The sequence below is a fragment of the Gobio gobio genome (assembly GCF_949357685.1).
Source record: "Gobio gobio genome assembly, chromosome: 21".
Classification (NCBI taxonomy): domain Eukaryota; kingdom Metazoa; phylum Chordata; class Actinopteri; order Cypriniformes; family Gobionidae; genus Gobio; species Gobio gobio.
The window spans coordinates 28,433,456-28,446,405 of NC_137117.1; the positions used below are offsets into that span (position 1 = coordinate 28,433,456).

At 38.2% G+C, this 12,950-nt stretch overlaps 1 protein-coding gene across 4 annotated transcripts in view; it reads left to right on the plus strand.

Moving 5' to 3' along the window:
- Positions 1-12,950, plus strand: part of arhgap4b (Rho GTPase activating protein 4b) — a 33,963-nt gene that overhangs the window by 5,147 nt on the left and 15,866 nt on the right. For 2 of the 4 annotated variants that reach the window (XM_079802275.1, XM_079802274.1), the window contains exons 2-13: positions 2,497-3,024; positions 3,311-3,482; positions 5,096-5,258; positions 5,398-5,460; positions 6,734-6,907; positions 7,036-7,164; positions 8,510-8,731; positions 9,468-9,569; positions 9,720-9,905; positions 11,186-11,270; positions 11,516-11,543; positions 11,941-12,037. In XM_079802275.1, the coding sequence (XP_079658401.1) occupies positions 2,958-3,024; positions 3,311-3,482; positions 5,096-5,258; positions 5,398-5,460; positions 6,734-6,907; positions 7,036-7,164; positions 8,510-8,731; positions 9,468-9,569; positions 9,720-9,905; positions 11,186-11,270; positions 11,516-11,543; positions 11,941-12,037 (1,488 nt within the window). In that variant the 5' untranslated portion in view covers positions 2,497-2,957. The remainder of the gene's footprint in view (positions 1-2,496; positions 3,025-3,310; positions 3,483-5,095; positions 5,259-5,397; positions 5,461-6,733; positions 6,908-7,035; positions 7,165-8,509; positions 8,732-9,467; positions 9,570-9,719; positions 9,906-11,185; positions 11,271-11,515; positions 11,544-11,940; positions 12,038-12,950) is intronic. The other 2 variants (XM_079802276.1, XM_079802277.1) reach the window with 1 other exon arrangement.

The following is a 12,950-nucleotide window of genomic DNA, read 5'->3' on the forward strand; positions in this document are numbered from 1 at the left end:
CCAGAGCTCAGCTTCTTCCCAGCCTCCACTGGGAGCGTAAAACAGGATTGATCCCATGGATCTCCAATTCCCCTCAGTTTCTTTAACTCAATACCAGCAGACAGATCAAGTTTAAACAGGCACATTCACTCAGTCAGGACACCGGAGTGGTTTCACACAGGCATTCCACTGCTGGATCAATATATATGCTTACTTATGTGTAGCTGACAGATTTCTAGGGGACCCAGAGGCACTGGGGCCATGGATACCCCAGCTATGGCCCTGCATATAGGCCTATATATATATAATAGATTTGCTTATTTGTGAATTGCTAAATGCATTATGCTATCCGATGACTTGTTTTTAATGCAGCCATTTGCAGAATGCAGAATCTGTTTGCCTGAAATATCAGATTAGAATTAACTATTTAAAATGTTTCAATCTTTTTAGCAAAATGGAGAAACCACTGCCAAGAGTATATATCAAAAAAGCACTGGCATTTGGCATACACTAATGCAATAGAAGTCAACCCCATTGTGCACAAATCCGATTCAACTCTTGTGAATCAATAATAGCATTATCATAATGAAGTCTCTGCTGAGCTCTGATTGGCTGGCTTAGGCTTTTGACCTCTAAACACTGAGATGGAGGAAGTGAAGACTAGACTTTCATGACTGCTGAATGACGGAGAGTGCATGATGTGCCTTTTACATGGAATCAGTTGACGAGGAAATGTGTTGCCTAAAAATAATGTTTATACTATTTGAATAATGGTTAAAGTGCAATATTTATTTATATAGTTTTTGCCATTGTTACATGAAACGCTTTGTGCTCATGTGACAGGGCTAAAAAAAGAATTGGTGCAGGATTTACTTTGAAACAATTTCCACTCCGTAATTGCTAGTAAATTTAACAAATAATAATAAAAAGAAAGTTGAAAGAAAATGTAACAAATAATTACAATGAAGAATTGGTAAGTACCAAATTGAATTAAACCTGAAACTTTGAAAAACGTTGAAAAATAATTTTGATTTTACTCTATATGTTACAATATATTATTAGTATATAAATTATATAGATAATTTTTTTATATTATTATTTATTTTTTAATTAATTAAATAAATAATCAATTTATAAATCAATCAACCTAAAACTGGAATTTGTAATGAAAAGCTAATCATTTATTAAATCATAAAAATATACAAAATTAAAGAAATAAATATTTGTAAAATAATAACAAAGTAAAACATTTGCTTAAAAAGATATATGCGACCATTAACAACATTGGAGAACTGTGACCATGCAAATTAGATATTAACTTAAAATCTCAGGGGGTACTTTAAGTAAACACGTCAAAATGGTTTGGCTTACAAAAAGTTTGTAAAAACACGTGTGCACACCAACACATTTAAATACATACATGAGACAAATGACTTGATCTTCAAATCTTGAGAGGCCCATTTATTAAATGTATTTACATTAACTCACAATGTGCCAAACTTTTCTTTTTGCATTTCTCAGGTTACATGCAAAGAAAGTCATGAAAGATGTGTGGTACTCTAAATTCTTAATGCACAGTGCTGGAGCTGCACTCCCTGGTCTGACTATGACTGTGTGTGTTTGTGCCGAGAGCCATGATGACTCAGGTCCCTCCACCCTCTCATAAGACCAACGGCCATCACTGGCGCAACTCACAGGAACTCCTGCGCAGTTCAGGCTGCCATCCTACAACAAACATTCAGTCACGTAGCTTGTCTAAGACAGAGTCAGAGCTATGTCAGATCTTCCTAAAAAACCCTCCCTTCGTTTTCTGATGTGTTTAAGGCCTTTAATTTGAGTTATTAGCTCAAGCTTTAGATTATTGGTTCTAAGCTGGTGGGTCGCGAGTCGGGACCCAAAAGTGGGTCGCGGGTTTGTCTGATTAGATTGCAGACAGCATTGAAGATGCTAAATGCAAATAATAAAATGCAACTAACCACATAATTGAAAAAAGAAGAAGAAAACAGTTCCTATTGTTTGTTGTTGATATCAATGGCTGTGTGTCCAATCAGACACTATTTTTGTCTTGGTGGAAGCAGCCAGCTTAGGCAGGTGCCAACATCGACAGGGTGCATTGTACAAAAATAAATATTTTTTGGCACTCTGTTGGGTTGACAGTTTGACATCCAGTGTGAAGTACTTTAAAACTGTTGAGAACTTTTTTTAATGTAGTAAAATGTGTGGATACTTAATTTAGGATTGACAGGATGTCTTCATGTGAGATTCTTTTTGAATCACACACACACACACTATAGAAGATAAACAGGATGTGGGCAGGTGTGTTCATTTTGCTTAACCGTTTTCGTCTTCTGGAAGTGCCCGTGACACGTCATATTGAACTTGAAGTAACATTTTTTGTATCTTCCTCTCTTGTCTCTCTCTTATCTTGTATTTACTTCCATATTCCATTTATGGTTTTTTCTGTGTTGTACAATTGTCACACCTTCTTACCAAACGTCTCTTCCTTCTCTCTTCCAGGCAAGGACAATCACATTTAACCACGGTCTCAGGAAACGGAACTAGAAAACTATCAGTCCCATGCAACGTTCTCTGCTCTAAAAACAAATATTTAAATGCACAAGCTCAGTGCTGAGAGAGAATTGCTTGGATTGGAACTCCCTCCGTGTTCACAAACACACACACTCACACACCAACATACACATGCACACAGAGACTTCCCTGTTCTGTTTCTGCTGAGGGCACAGATTGAAAGACCAAAGAGAGTGAAAAGGTTTTTCTTTCGTTGCCCAGTATGAACTCAAGACCGAACATGACATGTCTGTCTGTAATGGAAATATAAATAATTTTGCTAAATAAAAACGCCAATACGGAATTCGAGTATTTGCTTCGTGAAGAGGAACAAAATCTGTGTGTGAACATCTCAGACTGTGAGCCACTGTGAACAAGTCAACAGGAGCGCTACACCAGCAAAGGAGACCATGACATCACATGGAAAACTGAGAAAGGAAAAGGGGAGTCTGGCGGAGTATGAGACTCAAATCAAAGGTAAAGGAAATCAATTTGATCTCATGCTCTCTTTCTTTCACTTGGCTAGGTAGTACAGACTAATGTACATCTCAAAATGTAATGTGTGTTTTATGTGTGAGATGTAGGCCTGCGCTGTGATGTATTTATAGGCAGTATTAGGGATGCTGTCTTCCCTCATCCAATCATCTTTGAGCCCCAGGCCAGAGCCACTAGTGCAGGGGGATACAAATTCATTAGTTTATGCCTCTTTTTGTGCTGAAAACCATCCTTACATGTTCTCTTTCCCTTCTTTATCTTCGCTCAGAGGTGCGTGGGCAGCTATCAGAGCAGCTAAAAATCCTAGACGCGCAGCTGGAGGTCAAGACACAGCAGCTGCAGGATCTAAGCGAGTACCTGCGCAGACGGGGGGAGATTGAGGCAGAATATGCCCGCTGTCTGGAGAAACTCAGTGAGAAGTTCACAGTGAAAACCAAGAGGTACTCACTTTTAGCATTGATGGGTGGATGAATGGATGGATAGCTGGTAGGGCTGTCAAAAACTAAATTAAAACTTGAAAATGACTAATATATTACAATTATATAATCAAATTTTTTCAGTTAGGGGGAAAACGTTTTTGGCTTATCTCCCGAGGCCATAAGAGAGCGCAATGAGAAAAATATTAATGCACCACATTAAATTGTTTATTCAAAGCAGTGAAATAACATGACTGCCTTTACAAAAAAAGGGCATGATAGTTTAAACTTAACATTTATAAATCAACTTATGAACAAAACTGCATCATGTTTTAATGCATAGTTTTAAACAAAGAGCCGAGGCGCCAATCATATACTTTTTTGCGTTTAAAAACATGAGATGCAGTGGAGTGGAAAAAACCCCCACAAAGTCTCAAGACATATTTTTTAAAAGTTGAACTTCTTTTAACTTTACATGGCTTTTTAAACAGTGCTTCAGTGCAAAAGTCCGTCGAGTCCATGTTTACATAGAAAAGCAGCACAGAAAATATGTTCTGTATGAACTGCTTGGTTAAGGATGCATCCGCATTGAGCTTCTCTATTTGTTCAATGTTTGAAGCACAGTAGCACCGGATCAAGTGGGTTCAACTGGATTCGGCTAAGAAAAACATTAAAATGAAACAACTCTTACGTCATCATCCCATCTCGTGTGCCACTAATAAGGCTGCCGGAAGCACACCTAAAATTCAAACGCAACGTTTTATCATTTGAATGTTGATTTATATTTGAAATTCGACAAATATTTTTCATTTGACAGCCCTAATAGGTGGATGGATGGATAGATAGAGGATTTGTTCAAACACCATTTTCATTTAGTAACCAAATAAGTGACTTGTGAGTGAGTCATTGAATCGTTCTCTCGCCAATTTGTTCAAAAACACTGATCCACTCTCGAACACCACTACTGTGTTGTTGCTCTGAGATGTGCAACGGCTGTGGCTTTGTTCTGAAATATTTTCATTGGCATAGCGAAAGTAACTGACAATATTGTGTCTAAAATGTGAGCTACTCAATATTGACTCTTTGTTTGATTGTTCTTCCATGTAAACATGCGCTTTATGGATGTCTTTGACCATTGCGCCATATCTTAATCAACTGTGTATCATTTGTAAGCAGTTAATGTTATTTCTGGGTTTTACCGTCTCTAGACCCCTGCGTTCTGTGCGGCACGTTTTTACTACTATTTTTAAACTCATGAATGCAAATCTATATATAAATAGATGCATTACTGTGCAGAAGTCTGTCTTAGGCACGTTAGTACTTAGGCACATGCTACACATGGATTATTTATCTGGTGAAACACAAGACTTCTCTCTGGTGACGTATGCCAGACTACTGCTTAAAACTGCTCATTTCTTACAATCACTGCAAGCTCGCATTCAGAGCTGCCTTCATTCAATCAACAAACCACTGATAGAACCAAGTTCCTGCTTCCCCGGAATACATTTTACATATTGTGACATACTTCATGTTTCACACTGAAGTACGTCACAATATGGATGAAAAGATATGTTGCTACTTCTATTAGACTGCGACTTTAACCATCTCTTTAATTTTCTCTGCTCCTGTCTCTGTAGGAAGGAGCAGTTGGACCTGTCAGTGGCTCAGTGCTGGTCTGTTCTGCTGACCCAGACCAGGCAGGAGAGTAGAGATCACAGTTCACTGAGTGAGCTCTGCGGCAACACACTCACGCAGCGGCTCTCACACTGCATAGAGGACACACACCGCCTGGCAAAGCGGGTACAGAATCCCCAGCTACAACATCTAATTTTTCCCTCTTTCTCTTCCTCTCTTATTTACCGACAAGAAACACTCCCACACAAAACACAGCCAAAGCATCTTCCCTATTTGACACACTGACTCTTATTCTCTGTTTCAGAGCAAGGAGGTGGGACTCCAGATGCAAGATGAGCTCTTGAAAGTGACCACAGAGATGCAGACGGTAGGTCGGAGGCTGTTTTGCTGTGAACATGCTAAATTTACACTGAGCAGCATGCTCTAGTGAACTGAAATAGAGTCCAAATGGCATCAGCTTTGAATTACATAATCTCACTGCGGCCAAAGACAGCATGATTAAACTCGACTAAATACCACATGATGCACGTATTTGCTCAAGCATTCACAATTGAATGTGTCTGCATGCATGTCTTTCTATAGACCTCAGTGCATTTTGGTCCATCCTGTAGCACAAAAAGCCCATGTGCACTGCCAGAGCTAATTTTTCTAGCTTGGGTCAGAGCTGCAAGATCAAGCCTACTGACCCTGGCTGACAGCAGCTGTGTGCTCTCTACCCTCCAGTAGACAAACAGCTTGCCTACCACAAGTGTCTTGGCTCTGTGATATTTTTTGTTTGCACGTATGTCTTTTTGCAGTCTTAGAAGGTATTTAATGTCTCTGAAAATAAATGCGCTAAGCTTGATCATAAAAATAGGGCTTTATACGAGTGTGTAAAATAGGACGTAATTGAATATGTCACATTGGCAAGTCGTTTTTTTTAACTTGTTTTATTTATAAATCGAACCGTAAGCTTAAAATATATACCCCTGGTTTCACAGACAAGGATTAAGCCTAGTCTCAGACTAAAATGCACATTTGTGTGCTTTTAGAGCTTGAGCTGTTTTTACTGACAGAAGCTTCCACTGGCATATCTTAAAATATGTCAGTGCCATTGGTTTGTCTCAAGATATATTTTTTTCTTAGACACTTTTATAAAAGCTACTTAAATGTCCTAATTGAACTAAGGCTTAATCTAAGACCTGTCTGTGAAACCGCGCCATGGCTTATTATGTTAAGTAATAAAAAAAGATTGGCACATGCAGTAAAAATAAACGTTTTCATAATAATAATAATAATACATTTTTTAAAATATGTTTTTATCCATAGATCTAACAATAAGCTTCAAATGTCTGGCTTATGTTAAAAACAATACATGCATTTATTTGCCCATGAATAAAACAAGACAGTGTTATATGTTATCTTGTTTTATTCATGAATCTAACGATAAACTTAAAATATAAAAACTTATTGTTTGCACATGGAGTAAAAATAAACTGATTTATTATTGTTATTATCATATATAATATGATTAATTTAATTAATTAATTGACACAATTTTCTTTCTCAAGTAAGTTTACCTTGTTATAAAGATGTTTAGATATTACTGGAAAATGACACAAATATGAATTGAGAACATTTTTTTTTTCTGTGCATTACAGGCTTTGAAGACTTATCATCAGTACCACATCGACTGTCTGGCTGCTGAAGGAAAGCTCAAAGAGGCCACACGACTGGAGGAGAAACAGACGGGCAAGTCAGCTGACTTCGGGCTCAGCCAATCAGGGGGGCAAAGACGCAGCTCTGTGAAAAAAATGGAGAGACTGATGGAGAAGGTAAAAGCGGTGGTTTGTGAAAATGTAACTTCCGGAGCTTTGCTCTGTGAAGATGGCACAGGAAGAGCAAGATCTCACTTTTTATCTCTAACCCCCTGGTTTCCACTGCACATGTGTTTTCTTTACAGAGACAAGGGAAAGTACAGGAAACTCAGCTGAAGTGCACTAAAGCTCGTAACGACTACTTGCTCAACTTGGCAGCAGCTAATGCCTCCATGAATAAGTACTATCTACAGGACATTTGCACTCTGATTGATGTGAGTCTAACACACTGTTGCTGTCCTATTACCATCTGTCTAGACACTCTTTAAGGCGTGGTTGTTTTAGTTCCCTTTTCATTTTGAATTGACCTCTCACCAAAAATAGTACAGACCATTCTGTCTAATGTATTTGACGGTATGCAGAATGTATCCATTGAGAAAATACTAGAGAAACAAAAGACACTAGAGACGTCTACACTACCAGTGAAAAAAAATAAATGAACACACTTGACTGATTTATGTTTCTCAAGGTCTTAAACAGCTTTTGATCTAAAGATTTATGCATACAAGCTTTAAAAGACAAATATGAAAGAAACAAGCCAACACATATCCATCATACCAGGGCCGTAACCACCATAGACATTGAGGGGGTTAAGTCCCCCCAATAATTAGAAATGGCCAAATTGTCCCTCCCAATATTTGAAATTCTTGCACTACACTTCATTATGCAGCACTCTGCATGTTAGGATGACAAATAGGTTTAAAAGTTAAATTTTTAGTCTGGTCTGCCTTAGGTCTGTAAGCGCTCGTCAATGTCAAAATGATTGAGATGGCCAATGAAATCAAAGTAGGCGGGGTTTACGTTCTCTTTTGGCTCCTGCACAGTCTTCACACACAGACGAGCGCATAAATCTATCGCTTAATGCCGTTGCAGGGACTGTGAAATCACAAAACAAAATGCACACAAACGTGTCCATGCTCTTAATATACAATCACTAGACATCTTTGATTTTAATGGAGAAGAAGAAAAAAAAAACTATATGAGGGCGGGTTAGAACCTGTAACCTTCGACATGGTTTACAAAAATTCACCACCATTCTACCACCAGACCACCAAGGAATTTGAGTGTCAAAAGCGGTCTATGTATTTATTCACTAACGATATATTTGATGCAAATGTTATTTGCAAATAGCCCCAAAATGATTATTTCCACACTAGAATTAGACCTAGAATTTCGTTCACTGTTCTGTTTCTAAAAAAAAAATTGGTCCCCCCCAATGTTCAAGACCTGCATCTCATGAAGTCACTAGATAATTCCCACACTTCCATTTGTTTTCATTTCATAGTTTCAATGACTTCACTATTGTTCTGCTTTTTGATAGATAGTGTGCATATTTTGTAACACTGTTATCTTCAGTTCTCAAGTAAGCTCTGAAATATGTCAGATGGTTTGTTATTCCCATTGCCTGAGGCACATTGTAGAACATGTCACGTCAAAAACATCACAGCAGGTTTAGTCAGTGAGCGGGAATCTGAACATTCATGTTTGCTCAAACAATGACTGTATTTTCCTCTTTTTGTCTTTGTCTTTGTCTTGCCATCTGGCTGATGTTGAATGCAGTGCACAGATCTGGGGTATCACCTGTCTGTGTCTCGGGTCATACGTGGATACCTCTCCAACAGAAACCGAACCCTCCAGAATATGAAAAATGGCCTTCAGCAACTAGACTCAGCAGTGACTGGACTCAGCCAGAGCCAGGATAGAGATGCTCTGCTTCAGGCTCACAACACCGCATTTTGTCTGCCCTTCCGCTTTCAGTACCAGCCCCATGAAGGAGACCAGGTAACATCATGAAAATGACTATATGTTTTAGTGGGGCTTTCAGTAACTCTTGAATGAATTAAATCCTTAAAAATACTTCGGTTTGGTAATATAATATATTAAGAAACTAAACTTTTGTAATGTTTTAATACAAATACAAGATATATTTTATTCAGCCAAGTATGCATTAAATTGGCGTGTAACCAGTAGACATTTATAATGTTGCAAAAAGATCCATTTCAAATAAATACTGTTCTAATATCCTAAACAGCACAACTGTTTTCATCATTGATAATAATAATAATAAATGTTTCTTGAGCGGCAAATCAGCATATTAGAATAATTTCTGAAGGATAATAAAATATATTAAAATAGAAAATAGATTTTAAATGATAACATTTCACAATATTACTGTTTTTACTGTAGCCTTGGTGAGCATAAGAAAACATAAATTTTTTTTACCAACCTCAAGCTTTTGAATGGTAGTGTAGTTTAAAAAAGAAAATTATTTTAAATCTATTATTTATATACAATATAAGTTTTATAAATTTTTTAAAGGCATAAGTAAAAATAACTATTTTTACATTTTATACTGACCACCAATTATATATTTATATATATATAATTATTTTTTTTGGCAACTGAAAGGGTTTGATAATCAGGTGTTAATAAGATAAAATGAGTAATATTGTGCTGGTCATGTTGCCATCATGAGGGGCCAGCGTTATGTAGAATAAAAACATCTGGTGTGTGACAGGTGTGTGAGGTGAGCGCAGAAGGCCAGGTGAGGTATGAGTTTGAGACCAGATTCCAGCAGCTTCAGTCCAGACTGGCATCTGTTACCTTGGAAACTGATGAGGTAAATTCTATGCCACACTCTTTATTTTGGTGCACTCCTCCAGAGATGCACATAGCAGCAGTATGCTTCTCTTTCACATTGTTATTTTCATTTATCATGCGCATCTTTGAACAAACCTCTGTGCATCTCACACCTGTGAAATTCCTTCAGGTCAGTAAGACACTTAAGGCAACACATTCAAACCTTCTGGAGAGCGTCTGTGATGATGATTGCAACCCCACTCTGGACGCCTCCGCCACTCCATCAGTGGAGAGCACAGGTGACGGAACAGGAGCCAAACCCAGCCTTGCCAAACGCAGAGCCAATCAACAGGACACAGAGACCTTCTACTTTACAGTAAGATCTCTTTCCAACATGGACTGATGTGCCATATGACCAAAAATAAGCGGACACTTCTATTTAGCAAGGATTCATTAAAGGCCCCCTGAAATCAAATTTGAATTTTTTTAGCTATTAGTATGAATATGTTAGCCTTGAGGTAATGAGTGTCTGTCAAACTGACTGTCAAAACTTAGTCTCTCACTTCCGCTAAAATGGATCATGTGCTTTTATCAACGCAGACTTTAGCTTCTTGTCATATTTTCTGTCCAATCAAATGCTCTCTAGAATTTGAAATGTCCCGCCCCCTAAATAGACGCTGAAGATGTGGCTGAAATAGGTCACTTTTACTATTTTCTACATGGTGAATGGCGCATAGTGCACTATGTAGGGGATAGGGAACGATTCAGACAGTGTAAATATACTTTCAGTTGAGACGAATTAAGTCTTGTTTCACGCTAGTTTCACGAGCACCGCCGCAGCGCACACACACGTCTGCTCCGGTCCAGAGACACGAAAGCACAGAGCGGATCATATGCGCGAGTCGGCGCAGGCAACAAAACATATCGGACCCATTTGAATTCTGCACAGAATGCTGTATTTCAAAGCGATATAGTGGAGATTATGATGATAAACGGTTAGAGATTAGGAGGAAACTGCAGCTTTACCGAGCTGAACGGCTCTAGTCAAACTGCGATATAAACGAAACGCTATTGGCTGTTTTAAAAAAGGGGAGGAGCTGCTTGATATGTCCCACCCTGTCTTCCTGTTTCAGGGGAAATTACGTCATCACATTGAATAATGGTGCACTTCAATGTGCCATTAAATTGATCAAAAGTGACAGTAAACTTTTTTCAAAATTTCAAATTAATATCAAAATTCATTAATCAAAGAATCCTGAAAAACACTGATGATAATAAGAAATGTTCTAGAACAGCAAATCAGCATATTAGAATGATTTCTGAAGGATCATGTGACACTGAAGACTGGAAGAATGATGCAAAAAAAATTCAGCTTTGACATCACAGAAAATAAATGATATATAATGCAATATAAATAATATATTGCAAAAGAAAAAACTGGTATTTTAAAATTGTAATAATATTGTGCAAAATGTACTGTATTTTGGATCAAACAAACTTGGTGACCTTAAGAGACTTCTTTCAAAAAGAATGGTAGTGTACTGTATACTTTTGGATTTATAATATTCACGCAAATCTTATAGCAGAAAAGTAAATACCTTGATGACGAACGATAACATGGCCATTGATTTATTCAATGTATTTTATTTTTTTTAGAAAGTGAAGGAGCATGTAAGCGGCAGCTCTCTGATCTCGAAACTCGAAGCCAAGCACGACCTACTTAAAGAGGCCATACAGAAAGGTAACTAACCACAACTGGTCAGTTCTTCAACTAAAAATAAAAACGGTAAATAAAAGAAGACCGAATGAATCAACATGCATGTGTGAAATTGGTAAATATAGAGTAAGATGGTGTAAGATGCCTTACCACAATAAAAGTTGCCACAGTTTTGTTGTAGCAACAGTGACTTTAGTAACTATAATACCCTAGGATGAGGAAGTCTGTCAACTCTCTATTCTCATTTTCCCTCTCTTTCTCTTTTGCAGCTGAGGCCACTGATAGCGATCCCTCCAGGTACGTCTCCCATCCCATCTGTCTCTCTGTAACTATGTACTGTTCACACAGTCATGTGCTGACAACATTGGCCGCAATCCAGCAAACATCTGCTCTTGTTTCCTGGCCGACGGTCTTTGCGTGTTCAGCAGAAATTAAGACGGCTCCATTGAGAGATTTAACGATCAGTTTAAATGACTCAAGTGATCGAACAGAACACAATCAATTTCATAATGAGGCTAGAACATCTCATTGTGGGATAAATAGAGTGTGTATTGACCCCAGACAGTGTGCATGATCTAGAGTACATTTCTGTTGTGTTGTCTGTTCTGTGTGAATTACTGTTATGTTAGCATGTTTGCATGAGTACACTGATGCCATAGTGTCACAGTGGAGTGCCGGTGTATATATTTCCCAGAATGCAGCCTGGTAGGGCAGTGCGTGTGCGGAAAGCCAGGCCCTGCTCCCAGTACAACCACAAACTCTTCTCTGGAGACATGCTCTCCTTCATTCAGGTATAGCCCTGCGGCTGACAGCCCTCTGCTCTGTTACAGATAGACTTCTGTAATGTTCTTGCTGTGTTCCTCTAACTCCATTCCCTCCATGGCTTCCTTAACACTTGTGCCTCATTCTCATGTGCTTCTGGTCATGTGTGTTGCATTTGTACGGTTCTGATATGGCTTTGAGCATGGACATCCCTCTGTCTGATTATTGCATCTGCTTTAATGATTACTTGTGAATTTTGGGGTGACCAGTTGGCTTGTAAATCTACAAGGGGATATTAAATAAGGAGAACATGTATGGAGATTATTTGATCACTTCATGCTCCCCAGTAAGGTTAGAGAGCGGTTTGCACGATTGTGTGACCGAATCTTATTTGAAATGACATGCTACGTTATTTCCATAAAGTGACATGGCTGCTTATTAAATCGGGTGAGACAGAGGCTCTCACAGTTTTCTCTCCAGGCATCTGTGCAGCCAAGCAACCTTCGTTGTTCACCTGTGTGTGAGTGTGAGTGAAGGCATGCATATTTTAGTGCATGTGTCGTGTGCTTATAAGATACACTTGGCTGTTCTCTGAATACTGCATCATTTCAACAGTTATCACAGCCTTTTGCTCAGTGCAATGTTTCTTGATGCTCGTATTTAATGCCTCTTCCATGTTATTAAGGCCTATAAAAATGCTTCTCATTGAAAATGCTGCCAAAAGTGCACAATTGTGGTTGACTGTTTTTTTTAATAGCCTTGGTTCTGGAATTTCTTCCTTGTTTTCTCCATAGGGATTTAAAAATAAAAACAGGCAATGAACTACAATCCCATAAAGCATTATGAATGACCTAATCAAATAAAAATCCAAAGGCACAATATTAAACTATTAACATATTTATACATGTATTTATAAATGAGCAAATTATAAATGAATACATG